General features: G+C 34.6%; 1 protein-coding gene across 1 annotated transcript in view; it reads right to left on the bottom strand.

The window, feature by feature from the left end:
• Positions 1-14,814, bottom strand: part of MALRD1 (MAM and LDL receptor class A domain containing 1) — a 578,637-nt gene that overhangs the window by 390,986 nt on the left and 172,837 nt on the right. The window contains exons 21-22 of the mRNA XM_057732597.1: positions 8,893-9,069; positions 6,287-6,449 (exon numbers count right to left, since the gene is read on the bottom strand). Of these exons, the coding sequence (XP_057588580.1) occupies positions 6,287-6,449; positions 8,893-9,069 (340 nt within the window). The remainder of the gene's footprint in view (positions 1-6,286; positions 6,450-8,892; positions 9,070-14,814) is intronic.

Below are 14,814 nucleotides of genomic sequence, written 5' to 3'. Positions count from 1 at the left end.
ATTTTTACAACAGCAAAAAAATTAAATTCTTAAAATAATCAGTAAATGGTCTTTACCCATAGTATTATTTTAGTTCATTTATATCATCCACTAAAATTCAAAATTAGAGAATCTTTTCAGGTATTATTAAAGACAGAGACACAACCAAGACAGACCCATAGACCTGAGTGTCCACAGGGGGCCTCTCTTTCCACGGGGCATTACATATCTACTCACGTGTATGCAGGTTCCATGTCTGAGTAAGCTTGCTATTCTCACGGACCAGATGCTCAGGAAATACATACCTAAGGTAAGAACGAATTGTGTGCCTAGTCTAGGCTACTTCTGCATCCTTCAGACCATAAAGATCTTTGATTTGAGTATCTGATATATCTGCATATACAAATATCATAGATCATACTGAGGTTGGTTCACATGTGATATACATATATAAATGGTTCATATGTGATATAGTATGTCATATTTTCAAGTCCTTGTCTTAATACAAAGATTAAATCTAATTTATCTTTACTTAGTTGAAAAAACATATTTTTCCTCCATGTTTTATATAACTAACAGTTTTGTGCAGCAGTTGGAATACAAATAAATTTACTTCATCTTAATGTGATTAATTTAAAATTATACAATGAAATGAATTTTTAATTTTTGAGGGCAACTGTCAACCATAAAATAAAAGTTATTTATTTTATTATTAAATTATGATCTTTGGTAACAGCATAAATCATACACTGAATTATGAATATGTTCTTAAAACTGTACCATCTACAGCATCTACCTAACCACTGTATATATATATTATTTTAGGTATGTTTTACAAGTATTATTTTCAGTGTAGATTTCTCTTAAATTCTATGTTTTAAAGCCACTGTAGTTAATTTTTTTAATTATCAAGCTAAAATACATTGAAATAAAATTAAAATTAAAGTGATTTAATTAACTTAATTAAAACAAATTATTGATAGCTATGCAAAAATAAAGAGTAGGTGCTTAACTCAAGGTCAGTCTAAAATAAAAGTAATTTTTCTTGTGTTTTTGAGATGCAATTATGCTTTATATTCAGTCCTGTGAAAACACTGCCAGAAATGCTATTTCCTATAACCATTAAAATAGTTAAGAGAAAATTACTATGGTTAATTTTTATTTTGCCTGTTTGCATTTTTATTTCAGAGAAGCTGTTTCTAAAACCTGGTATTTAACCATTATTCGAGATTTATAAAACTGGATCTTTTAGAAATTATGTCAGGAGAGTGTTAAGGCATCTAAATTGCCTATAAAATATTGGCTTCCCAGAGAGGACACCGAGAAAGCAGTAATTCTGGCATTTAATGTCTAAGAGACTAAAGCTTTGAAAATTGTTATTGTTGCAGAGCAGAAAACATTAAAATATTTTCAGTTTCACTGAAGCCTTTATGTACATTTATATCTAGCACTAAGATACACTATGATATGCACAGTTATGTCACAGGGACAGCTTGCATTATTTATGTGGCTTTTAGTTTATAATGATGTCAAGCCTGTACAAATGCATAATGTAGGGAGGAATGTTGTGCATTTGCAACAGTGGGGATTATAACTCACTTCCACCTGAAGGACAATGATTGGTGTTATGAAATAAAAAGAAAAATCTAAGAAAAAGTACTTCTACTTTATAAACAAGCAACACACTTATGAAATTGTGTTCTATCTAATCTTCATTTTGAATGAGATGGTTCATATTCAAACAGTTCTCAACAATCTGTAAGCAAACCTTAAAATGTAAAATATTTTAAAATATCTGTTTTTTCCAAATGATAATAAAATTGGTATGTTTGGTTTTGATCAAGAGAAAAACAGGGATCATTTTGATTAGAGGTAGAGAAGAGAACATGTAGGAGAAAAGGTTTGAGAGAAAAGGTTGAGTATCTTACAATGAATGAGGCAATGTAAAGGGTGCCTTGAAATTACATGTCTTTTAGATTAACACAGGGTAGAGTTTTCTCTCAAACGATTTCTCAATTATAATAGTTACTTTATAACAAATTTTATTTTATTTTTAAATAAAATCATCTGAGAACATTTTGTGTTTCTTGGTTTTTCCTGAAATATGTACTTTTTTAATTAGTCACTGGATTTAGAGGAAAATCAGTCTGCTCTGATCAAAACTGGAATTAAGTGGTAAGAAAGCCACCCTCTGTCTCTTAGCAATACCCTCCCCACGTTCTGCCATGGAGAGCCCCTAAGAATGAGGTTCTAGAACCACCTAGGAATTGCACTAAAAATACAGAGCCCCAGCTCTAGTCCCAAGACTCTGATCCAGGTGTCAGAATCTGCTTTTAAATGTATTACATGTTTAAATATTAATAAACACATAAACATTTTCAGAGGTATTTGATCCACACTTTGAGAAACATCCCTAGAGCTTCTGTGAGCACGGTCAGAAACCACAGACCCAGAAAATGCATACATATTATACTAGATATAATTCTATACAAACGATAAATAGGGAGAGCTTAATCTTGCTTGAGGGGATGATTTAAGACTCCTAAGAAATCTGAATATTAAACCTTATTTAACCAATAGATGGGCATTTACTGTAGTCCAATAAAATGGATTTGAGGGTCAAGGGCTCAAAACTTTGCTCTTCTTGGCTTCCAGCTCTGAAAATGAATAAGTTGGGTCACACAAAGGCTTTCCTATGAGTAAAAAATGATCGTAAAATTTATGGAATTTAGCTATGAGGCAATTTAGCAACTATGTAAAAGTGCCTTGGCTTATTGAACTGATTATGGAGGTCAGAGCACAGGATTCTGAGATCCAATGAAATTACAAACTACAAGGAATTTACACAACACTTCCAAATCTTCAATATTTTAAACATATTTAAATTTGAATTAGCTACAAAGCTCAGATGCTAGATAATCCAAATACCTTGACTGAATGATAAGCAAGTAACAATGTTTTAAAACAATTCTTAGCTGAGTAAGACTAATGTTTTTGCCAAGTTTCCTAGTAGTTCCTGGAGCATGAATGGATATAAACTCATTTTTCTTCTGTTTTGTGTATATGTGTGTGTATGTGTGTGTGTGTTGCTATTGTTGCTGTTGTTTAACTAGATTATGGTTCTTTTCCCAAAATACCAAGAAAAGAATTTTTCTATTAAATGTTCCCCCTCACTGCCTAAGTTAAAGGAACTAGAATTTTATCTGACTCCAATCTCAAAAGAACATGCAAATTGCAACTGATGATATTTACACTGAATGGATTTTACTTGATTATTTCTTCGGATTGTAGTCAAGAACAATATTTACTTCTAAATAAATATTTAGATTCCAATCCTAGGAAAAAAAATCATGCCAGGTGCCCCTAGTTGGTCCCTGCTCAGGATGAAGGGAGAATCCACTCACCAAGTCCCGTGCTAAGACCATGGCCGCACAGAAGAAGCCTTAGAGAAGACATGCCTGGTTCTAATTCACATACAAATGCTGAATGAACCAGCTGTATGGGATGGCGTTACTCTCCCACAAACAAACAAGCAAAAAATAAAGTTGTAACCCTTATTTTAGACCCAGAGTTCACTTTAGATCCTCAGCTACGAAGACTAGTCCGTTAAAGTGTGAACACAAAACAGCAGATTTTCACTTAGAATATCACTTTAATTAGCTTTCACCATTTCATTTCCATGATGAAAAACAAAAGATCTTACCAAAGACTCAACTGCACAATGAAAACTTCCCTACATATTCCTACCCCACAACGACTCTTCTAGACGTTTTACTGCTTCATTAGGTATACAGAGTGAGAGAATATTTTGAAATATAGTAATATGATTCTTTTTTCTTTTGCACTTTCTTATGAATGATCTTTACCAAGCCAAGCCAGAAGCGATGTGCCTCTGGATGAAGTGGAATCATAGAGTGTGAAGAGAAAGAACTGGTGTACAGCTTTTCAATTTTCAAAACTGGTCTTGAAAACTCTTTCAGACACAATAGTCTGAAAACCTGGCTTTAAATCTCTAGAGCCAAACACCTGAGAGAGAAAAGCATTTTCTAAACAGAAAAGCTCCCCTTTAAACATAAAAACAACAACAACAACAAAAAACAGAACTTGGACAAACTGAGCTTGGAGTTCTACTATAAGCCAAACAGTAGGACAAATGATGCATAAGAACTATTTCCCAAAGTAAAAAATGTCAGACCTTCCTTGGCTGAAGAAAGAACGTAGAGAGAAGGGGCGAGGAAGGCTAGAGGATGTGGAAGCTTAGGGACTGCTCTCTTCTCCAGGATTCATGGTCATGTAGAGCACATCCACTAAACATTATCTGATTATTAAGTATTCCTGTTTAAAATATATTTAATTTTTTGCCTTATACCCTTTAATTATAAAGCATAAATATATTGATTCTGATCATCAACTAACTCACTCAACAAACAATTACTGGGCCTTAATATGTAACGAACCTTAGAAATAATGCAATAAATGGGAATCACAGTCCTTGAAATTCCTCAGGGAATTTGCAGTCTACTGAAGGTGGCGGGGGTGAGGGGCAGAGACAAACAAGTTACAAGCCCATTATGTTACTTTGCTTACATGTTGCCAGATTTCTAATTATACTTTCACCACCTACAAGTGAGATTCTAGTCTGCCTTTTTCTTCACAGAAATAAAGATTATTAATGAAGTATGGTTTATTTGCATGAGCCACAGAAACTCTCTGAAATCACCCTGTGCTTTTTTAGGTCAGAAGAAGTCCGAGGAAATTTTGTATATTGAAATTTCAAAAATCACTTGCCAACTGTCAAATGTGATCAAAACAAAGCAGTATGAATATCTGCTACTCTGTCTACTTTGGGCAACTTGGCGGCAGACGTTTAAATAAAATGATGGTAAAACTGGAAGCATTTTAATAGAACAAAAACAACAAAAGGGAACTCATGAAGACATGGTGAAAAAGTCAGCCCACGGAAAGAAAAATCACTGCACGCTGAAGATACCATGGTCCCCTGGAGGGCAAGGTCAAGTTGGCCAGGGCAATGATGGACTGGACAGCAGATACGCCTTTAATTCTCTCTGAAGCAGCAGCCACATGAGCTGGGGGTCATGAACCTTTTACTGCGGAGAAGTGTGAAGGCATAAAGCTTTTGAAAAGATTCTCTGTAATATAAATGGGGATTCCTTTGTTGTCTTCAGTAACATTTCCTTGAAATCACTAAAAGGAAAGAGGAAGAATGGGATCTCGTAGGGAGTGAGCACTCAATATATTTGTGGACTACAAAACAGGGGAAAGGTGTGCGTTATTAAACCTCAAATGAAAAGACCAAAACATATGATGATAAGGAGCAAGGACTGGAAGAAGAGGGAAAGGGGCAAGGTGCTGGAGGAGGGGCTGGAAAAGGAAGAAAAGGAGAGAAAAATTTGGAGGGTAAGGAAATAGACAATTCTGAAACAGCACATTCACAGTGCTTTTCAATGAGTGGTGATGCTACAAATTATTTTTCTTTACTTACTCATACTTTTCTCTGGTTTCTATGACTTTTACAAGAACATTTACTACTTTTTTAATTAAATTTTTTTTCAATTCTGTAAGAAAGAATATACTTCATCCACTTATTGCCTCACTTAAATGTTCATTTTATTTTTTTAAAGCTCTTTATGGGAATATAATTGCTTTACACTGTTGTGCCAGTTTTTGAGGTACACCAAAGTGAATCAGCTGTATTTATACATATATCCCCATATCCCCACCCTCCTGTGACTCCCTCCCACCCTCCCTATCCTGGCCCTCTAAGTCATCACCCATCATCAAGTTTATCTCCCTATGTTATGCATGAACTTCCCACGAGCTATCTATTTTACATTTGGTCGTGTATATATGTCAGTGCTACTCTCTCACCTCGTCCCAGCTTCCCTTTTGCCCTCCGCCCCCCGTGTCCTCAAGTCCGTTCTCTACATCTGCATCTTTATTCTTGCCCTGTCACTGGGTTCATCGGTACCATTTTTTTAGATTCCATATTTATGAGTTAGCATACATTATTTGTTTTTCTCTTTCTGGCTTACTTCGCTCTGTAGGACAGACTCTAGGTCTATTCACCTCATTACAAATAACTCAATTTCATTCTTTTTTATGGCTGAGTAATATTCCATTGTCTATATGTGCCACATCTTCTTTATCCATTCATCTGTTGATAGGCATTTAGGTTGCTTCCATCTTTACAAGAGCACTAACTTAGGGTAAGGTGGTGTGGCAGGAATTTGGGAACTGCTTCATAAATAGTTCCTAAGAGACATGTTCCAAATACGTAGTCACTTACGTAGTATGATCCACCGATGGCCTGTGATATTCCTCCCCATGATGAATACTGGATCCATTACCAAGTCCCCACCGGAATGTGTTTGAATCTTGAAGTAATGTTTCTGAGATTGGCTGGTACCATTTACACAGGCTTCCTTTTTCAAAGCTGCAAACTTCCATAGCTTGAATAGGATGGGACAGAGACAAGAAGAGCTAATCACAATAAAGCATCAATAAATGGCGATTTCTATCTCCATCAGCACTTTCTTACTCTTGGGGTTTTTTTAAATTTTAATCTAACTTTTAAGTATAACTGAAATAATTAGGCAAATGGTTTACATAATCATTAGAAGAGCTTTAAAGAAATCTAGGTATATTATATTCAAATATCTATAGTACCTGAAATGTGGAAATAAATGCACATACTGAAAACTCTTCTTTCATAAAGAAGTGAGATTTTAATTTGCTTCGAAAGCAGCAATTTAAGCGTTGCCTATCTCTTCTGACACAACACTTACATTGCTTATATGACCTCCAGGTTCTGATAAATCTCTTCTTTTTTCACAGTATTATTGCAAAGCTAAATTCCAAATTCCTTACGTTCAAAGCAATAAGATTTACAACAGGTTTTATATTGAACCTCTCTCCTTGAAAGTTTTCAATATTCTTGTAATGACTGTATTCTAATAGCAAACAAAATTAAAAGTCCAGTGATTTTTTAAATACATAGGTTATGTGTGAAAACAAATGCTCTCTCTCTCTCCCCTTCCGTCTCTCTGCAAGTGTTCATATGTCTGTCTGTCTTAAATCCTCCACATCTTGAATAAAAGCAAAGGTTCAATTCAATGAGGTTTTGCATATACAGTGGAAAGCCTGGTGTGTAGTCCAGCTTCTAAATGGCATAAACAGTGACAGCAGGGGTTATCACTACTACCATTTAGAAACTTGAGTTCACAATTTAACATAAAATCTGAGAAGGAAACGCTCCATCAAAAAAAAGTGATTTTAATCATGACATTCAGGTGTGTTATTTAATCTCTGATATTGATGATATAATTATACTTATTTTGTGAAGAGATTTAGTAGTCAATAGAATAGTGTTCTTCACAACAAGATTTTAAAAATTGTAGATTTTTTAAAAAGTAGAGGACAGAGTTTCAGGCAAGCTAAGATCTGCTGTACAACATTGTACCTACAGTCAACAATACTGTATTGTACACTTAAAAATTTACTAAGAGGGTAGATCTTATATTGTGTTCTTACCACAATGAAAAAATTACAAAATGTAAGACTGTAGATGACAAGCATATTTATCACAATAGTTCATCTTACAAAGAGATGGAGGAGGCAAGACACAATTTGTTCAGAAACAAATGGTAATAATTCATGTTTAATCAAAATAAATAAGTATCCCCATGACTTTAAAATAATAATTTAATAGTAGGCATTCATTCAGGACATTTAAAGAACTTACCAAAGCTTCCCATCCAATCATAAACAACATTACTAAAATTTCAAAGTTGAACTAGGAAGAAAGTCAAGACGCACACAAGGTGTAATTAATTAGATTTTGTGTAAACTTCAAAGATGACTTACGTGTGATCAGAAGAGGATTTTAGTGTCTTCCCATGGGGAAGTCTGAATACAACCTCTTTCATTATATTATCTTACATCTGTGATGCATAGTTTATCTTCCTGACCAACTTGAGTTAATTACTGTCCCATCTCATTCACAGAGTGAATTAACTTTGATTTTATGAGGTTTTTTGGTCTAGATTAGTTTATCGTGTATTCATATTTTTTAAGTTTGAGAATTCCTTGATGAGGTTGACATGAGACAAATTAGAGTTTCGCTCTAAACTGTATTATCTGCATGTTCTAAACCTTTAAAGTCATCAAGATACTTGAGCAACATTACGGTACAGTAAATTCACATACTACTTAACAAAGAGCAAGGAAGGGGAAAAAAATCACACGTGTTTATTCCTTTTGAGCCTGTGCTTTGCCATTTCAGACACAGATTAATTTTTCTCCTCTCAGTTTGTATCTTTGAGAAGTTCACTTTTCAATTAAATAATTGATCCATTTAAGAAAAGCCACACATTGGCAGGTGCCAATACGTGAAAACCATCTTCCAACTGTACACAGCTGTTGAAGTCCACACGTATTACGATTGGTTTTCTTATTAACTCTGCACATTTATCATAGCATTCATTTTATATGTGCATTTTGACAGTGCAAAATTGGAACAGATTCGTCTAATTTGAGGGTATTATGCTTCTTTCCTAAACATTTCCATTTAGTGATTGTGAGGAATAGAGATGATAGGGGGAATGAATAAAAATGACAAATGACATCCCTGGAATCAAGCTAAGTCCATAAAAACAAATACTGTGAATCTAAAATATTAATTTAAAGACATCTACCTCTTGTTGGACATGATAAAAGAATGTATGCTGCTGCTTCTATCATTTTCTATACAGATAGCTCTTATATTAAGAAATTGCTCCAAGCCAGGTTGAAAATTTCTAACTAGGACATTATGCCACGCTACTTGAGATTACCCTAGTACTTTCTTATCTGTTTTATGGCTATATTTAATGCAAAATTTAGGAATTCACATACCGCAGGATGATTCATCTGATTTGTCAGGGCAGTCATATCTAAAATCACATTTCTGGATATTTTCAACACATTGACCATCAGACCTGCAAACAAACTCATTGTCTGTACAGTTGTGCGGAGGTAATGTTACTGGAACTGAAGTTCCTGGTGGAGCTGGAAGGTTGACTGGCAAATGACCTTGAAATAATAGACAAGTATCATTTTGCAGATTTTCCATTTCTTTAAAGATTTCACACAATAAACTTTACTAAGCAGGCTTCACATTCAACATTATAAAGAATATTTGATAGTAGTCGCTAATCTGCTGAACTTCTTTATGTAAGCATATAAGTTGGGATTCCTGGTCTTAGTAATGACGAATAATTCTGGATATCTTTGATTATAAAAATAGGTGAAAGGGTGAATGGAAATTATTGAAAAACTTTTCAGAGCTCACTGAATAAATAGGAGGCTCAAGAACAGGGCTTGGAACATCAGCAGGAACCAAGGGAATCCCAGGTGCTGGCATTAGGAACCAGAATTAAGGTCAGGTTAAACTTTCTAGTCCACTAGGTAAATAAACTTTGATCTTCCACTGCTACAATGAATCTAACATCTTATCTTTGTTTCAGATATCCCCATATAGCTGGGATTCAAGGTTGCAAGATAGGCCCAAACCAAAAGTATTCACCCACAAGTATTTAAATAAGATTATTTCTGATATTACAGAGTTTAGAAAACATTTATAGAAATTGATTAATTCAGACAGTAAGCTATTCAATCAGTGTTTATTAATGAACATCTCTATGTCATATACATGGTAGATACAGTGGATTTAAAACCAATCATGCTGTCACTGCCATAAAATAGTTTACAGACTATTGGATAAGGCAGTCACGAAATTCTTTCATCAGTTTCACAGGATAAGTTTATGATAGAGATGTTAACATGATGGAGGCAAGAATGACACCTATCCTTTAACTCCTGTGTTCACAGCACAATCCACAGACCATGGTATATGGTGGGTACACTATCACTGTGAAGTGTGTGAACAGATATACAGATGGATGGAAGCATGGTTGGAGGATGGATGGACGGATGGATGGATGACAGAGTGAACGACTAAACAGATGAACAAATACAAGATTTTACAGTATATTAAGAGAATACAGGAAAAACCTATATCAGATGGGAGACGGAAGTCTTCTGGGCATGGTGATGTTTAAGTTTTTAGTTTTAAAGGATGACTTGTTGCTGGGTAGATGAAGAAGGTTTCAAAGTTTTTGGGGGCACGAGAAAAGACCTGTGTGAAGGATTGTATTTTCCTATTGTTTTTTGGGATACCATGAGAGTTTGGCAAGAATACTACCTTCAGATATTGTAAGAATGCCTCTGATGGAGTCATTGGATACAGGACTAGAGAGGAGATGGTTATCAGATCACAAAGAGCTAAGTGGAACCAACTAGAATTTTCAAGTAAATACAAAAAGCTGTGGAGAAACACCAAGATATAAAATTTCCACTTCAAGAAATACTTATCAGGCATTAGTGTGGAGAGTGATTTGCAGGTGGCTCTGACGTGGGGAAGAGAGAATAGCTGAGCTTTTACTTTAATTCCAGGCAACAAATAAACCAAAGCAGAGTTGGTTTGCAGGGGACAGCAAAGATCTGAGCAATATTACACATCCAGTGTAATATCCAGTCTAGAGGACTGGGGATTTGGGTGCTGTTGGGAATTTGAGGAGAGTCCAATAAATAGTACTTTATTTCTTAGCTCAGGTTTTGAAGCAATTAAGAACTAAGACTGAAGTGTAGGGCAGCTAGCAGATCAAAATATCAACCTTTTTATGGAGGAAGTTGATACTGGAAAAAAATAGCCTATATCTGTAGGCAGGTCATCTTTCAGAGTGTGAAACTCAGACATAAACAAAGTTATAACCTGTGCTGGAAACTTGTATACAGAAGCCAACCATTGTGAACCACAGCAAGGAGGACTTCAGCAGTTCTCAAGCTTCCTTCAGCTAACTCGCTCCAGGAAGAAGAGGAAACTAAGAGACCAGCTATGCGTGTTCAGGCTCTCCTTGTAAACTCAACAATCCACTGCTGCTTTTCCATAGTTTACATTAGCGTTCACCGTTGGTATTTTACATTCTATGGGTTTTAACAAATGTGTAATGACATGCTTCCACCATTAGTGTCATACAGAATAGTTTCACTGCACTAAAAAACTCTCTGTGCTCTGCTTATCCATCCTTCCCTGTCCCCAGTCCCTGGCAAATACTGATCATTTTACTGTCCCCATGGCATTTCCGTTTCCAGAAGGTAATATATAGTTAGAATCATAGAGTATGTAGCCTTTTCATATTGGCTTCTTCCACTTAGTAATATGCATTTAAGTTTATTCCATGTCTTTTCATGGCTTAATATCATGTTTCTTTTCAGCACTGGACAGTATTCATTACCTGGATATCACAGTTTACTAATCCATTCTCCTACTGAAGGACATCGTGGTTGATTAGGCATATCTTCATATACTCATTTGCCATCTATATCTCTGCTGTGCTGGGATGTCTGTTCAGATCTTTTGCCTGTTTTTTTTTAATCTGTTGATTTTCTTACTGTTGAGTTCTTTCTATATGTTGGATCAAAGTCCTTTATCAGCTAGGTCTTTTTCTCCCAGTCTGTGAACTGCCTTCTCCATCTCTTAAAAATGTCTTTCACAGAGCAAAAGTTTTCGCTTTTAATCAAGTATAATTTACCAACTATTTCTTTAAGTGATTGTGTCTTTGGTGTAGTATCTAAAAAGTCATCACCATAACCAAAGTCATCTAGATTTTCTCCTATGTTATCTTAGGAATTTTATAGTTTTACATTTTAGATTTAGGCCTACAATCCATTCTGAGTTCACTTTTGGGAAGGGTATAAAGTCTGTGTCTAGATTCAATTTTTTTTTTTTTGGTACCTGGATGTCTAGTTGTTCCAGCACTATTTTTTAAAAGACTAACTTCTTTTTCATTGTATTGCCTTTACTCCTTTGTTAAAAATCAGTTGACTACATGTGGGTCTATTTTTGGTTCTCTATGCTCTTCCAATGATCTAGTTCTCTGTTCTTTCACTAATACCATGCTGTCTTGATTACTGTAGCTTTACGATTTAAGTCTTGAAGTTGGGTAGCGTCAATCTTCCAATTTTGTTCTTCTTCAATATTCTGTTGGATATTCTGGGTCTTTTGCTTTCCATATATACTTTAGAATTAGTTTTTCTATATTCACAAAATAATTTGCTGGGATTTTGATTAGGATTACATTAAATCTATAGATCAAGTTAAGAAGAACTAACACCTTGAACACAGTGAGTCTTCCCCCATGCATGTTTTGTATCCTTATCTCAAATATAATTTTCTATTTAAGATATACACTATCTTGTCTTAGAAAATTTTATATAAATAATATTCATCACACTTTTGGACTCACAATTTTTACTCAACATACTTTTCAGACATCTCTATTGATACATACAGAATCAATTCATTCATTTTAACTGTTTTAGGATGTTCAGTGAAATGAATACCTGGAGTCAAATATTTACTGTACAAATAGTCTGTAGCTGGTGTATCTCTTCTCAAGCAGGACAGCAAGAATATTTATAAAGTGTGCCACAATGGACATCTTTGTATATTTCTTTGTGAATACATGCCAGAGTATTTCCAAGACAAGTCACCTTGAAATGAAATTGCAAAGTTATAGGGTATGTAATCGGTCAACTTAAGTTGTTTCCAAAGGTGGTTTACTCAATTCTACCCAAAGTATGTGCATTTCTCATATTCTAGCCAACACTGGGCTTCATCAGAATTTTTTAATGCCTGCCAGGACAATAGTTCTGAAATAATAATTCCTTGATATTTTAACTTGTATTTCCTTAATTATTGAGACTTTAGAGGCCAATCAAGTATCTTACTCTAGTTTTTGACTGTTCACATCCCCTGCTTTTTTTTCTTCTATTGAATCCACTGTCTTTTTCTTATTAATTTACAGTTTTAAATTAGTACTATATTCTCTATATGAATCCTCAACTATTTATCTAAGTGACAAATACGCTCACCTAATCTATGATTTCTTTCCATTTTGTATGGTGTCTTTCAGAATTAAATACTCTAATTTTAATATATCAATCATTTCCTTTATAGTTTGTGCTTTAAAATTTCACTAAAAAGGAACCTTATTCTAATATCACAAATGTTTTCTATAATTTCCATAAAATTTTGATAGCTTTATTTTTCATATTTAGATCTTTTCTCCATCCAAACTCTTTTTACATATTGTCTGTGATAAGAATCTAAATTCAACTTTTTTCACACGAATGGCCACTTTTTGATCTATTAATCTATTGGTGCAACTTAAACTTCTCTCACTTACCATTTTATATTTTACTATGAAATGTATTATACATATGCAAGAATGAACATAAAATATATTCCTGGTTTAAAGAAGAAGAACAGCCATATATTTACCTTTCAGTTTATGAAAATAAAACTCACAGTTTTGAACCCTCCACTGTTTCCTTGTGGATTCCACACCCGCACTGCCATCTCTCCTGGTTCACAGGACATTGAAATTTGTGGGTCTTTTATTTCTTTGCTTTCATTTGTGTTTACATTTTCTTCATTTGCATATATACCAAATAACCTCTTACAGTGTTTACTTATTAGCTCGTTATGTGACAAAATAACTTAACATTGTGAAACTCTTAGAATAGTGACCATACACATGGAGCACCATGTAGGTCCTTTTTAAGTAAAATGTTGTTTAGATTCGAACTTTAAATGAAAGGACTCATTCTCTATATAATCTGCAACTTGATTTTTTTCTCAACATTGTACATTCATCCATCCAAGCGAATGTATGTTCCTGCAGTTTAGCTGTGTTGACTGCTGTATAATATTTCACTATATGAATATGTAACATATGTTATATAGCCATTCTACCATCAATAGTTTTTGAGTTTTTGTTTGTTTGTACACGTCTCCTGATATACATAGGTGTGGAATCGCTTGGTCACAGAGCATGCACATTTAACTTGACTACATAATGCCAAACAGCTTTCAAAATGAATTGTATCGATTTCTATACTTCTCAGTAGTGTATAAACATTCTGGTCCTATCACATGCTCATCATCCACTGGTATATCTAGAATTAGCAGTGTGTTTGCCATTTTCTTTACTGTCTATTTCCTTTTGCATCTCAGCTCTTGCTGAGCTCACTTTGTCTCCTAACATTCACATTTACATCATTTGGTAGGAGTCTGGGGCAGTAAAACCATTTTTTGTTTGTTTGTGAATGTCATGCTCTGAGAGCCTTTTTCCCCTTGTTCCTGAAAGAATTTTACTTTGCTCTAGACTAACAGTTATTTTTTCTCAGAACTTTGAAAATAATATTCAACTGTTTTCTTACTTCTATTATTTTGTAATTGTATTATAATCTCTGGCTATTCTTAATATAATCTTCCCTTTATCATTTTTCTAATTCATTTCCATAAGCCTATGCCTGGATTTATTCTAATTAGTTTGCATGAGTTTGACTAGGCTTCTTAAATCCTAAAATTCTTAGTCATTTCCTCATTACTCCTTATTACTCCAGCAGAATTAGTGAATCTTAAAAGATATGTATAATATGTTTGTATTTGAGAGCACCAAAAGAACAACTGGAGGAAAGTGTTTCTTACTCCAGAGTCCAATTTCGGAAATGGTGGTATAACTGGAAAATCAGAGTTGCCACTGATTCCTGGTCATCTGCCATGCAGAAGCAAAACAGAGCCCAGACACACCTCGTTAGACCAAGACATCATTTGGATACTGAGGCATGGCAAGACCTGTAAGCCTCCTGACACATCTCTGGTCCTCACAGATGGTTTAGACTTTCATGTGAGGAACATCAAGTTGGTTT

The sequence above is a fragment of the Hippopotamus amphibius genome, chromosome 4 (assembly GCF_030028045.1).
Source record: "Hippopotamus amphibius kiboko isolate mHipAmp2 chromosome 4, mHipAmp2.hap2, whole genome shotgun sequence".
Lineage (NCBI taxonomy): Eukaryota > Metazoa > Chordata > Mammalia > Artiodactyla > Hippopotamidae > Hippopotamus > Hippopotamus amphibius.
This window is presented reverse-complemented; position numbering and strand designations above follow the sequence as displayed.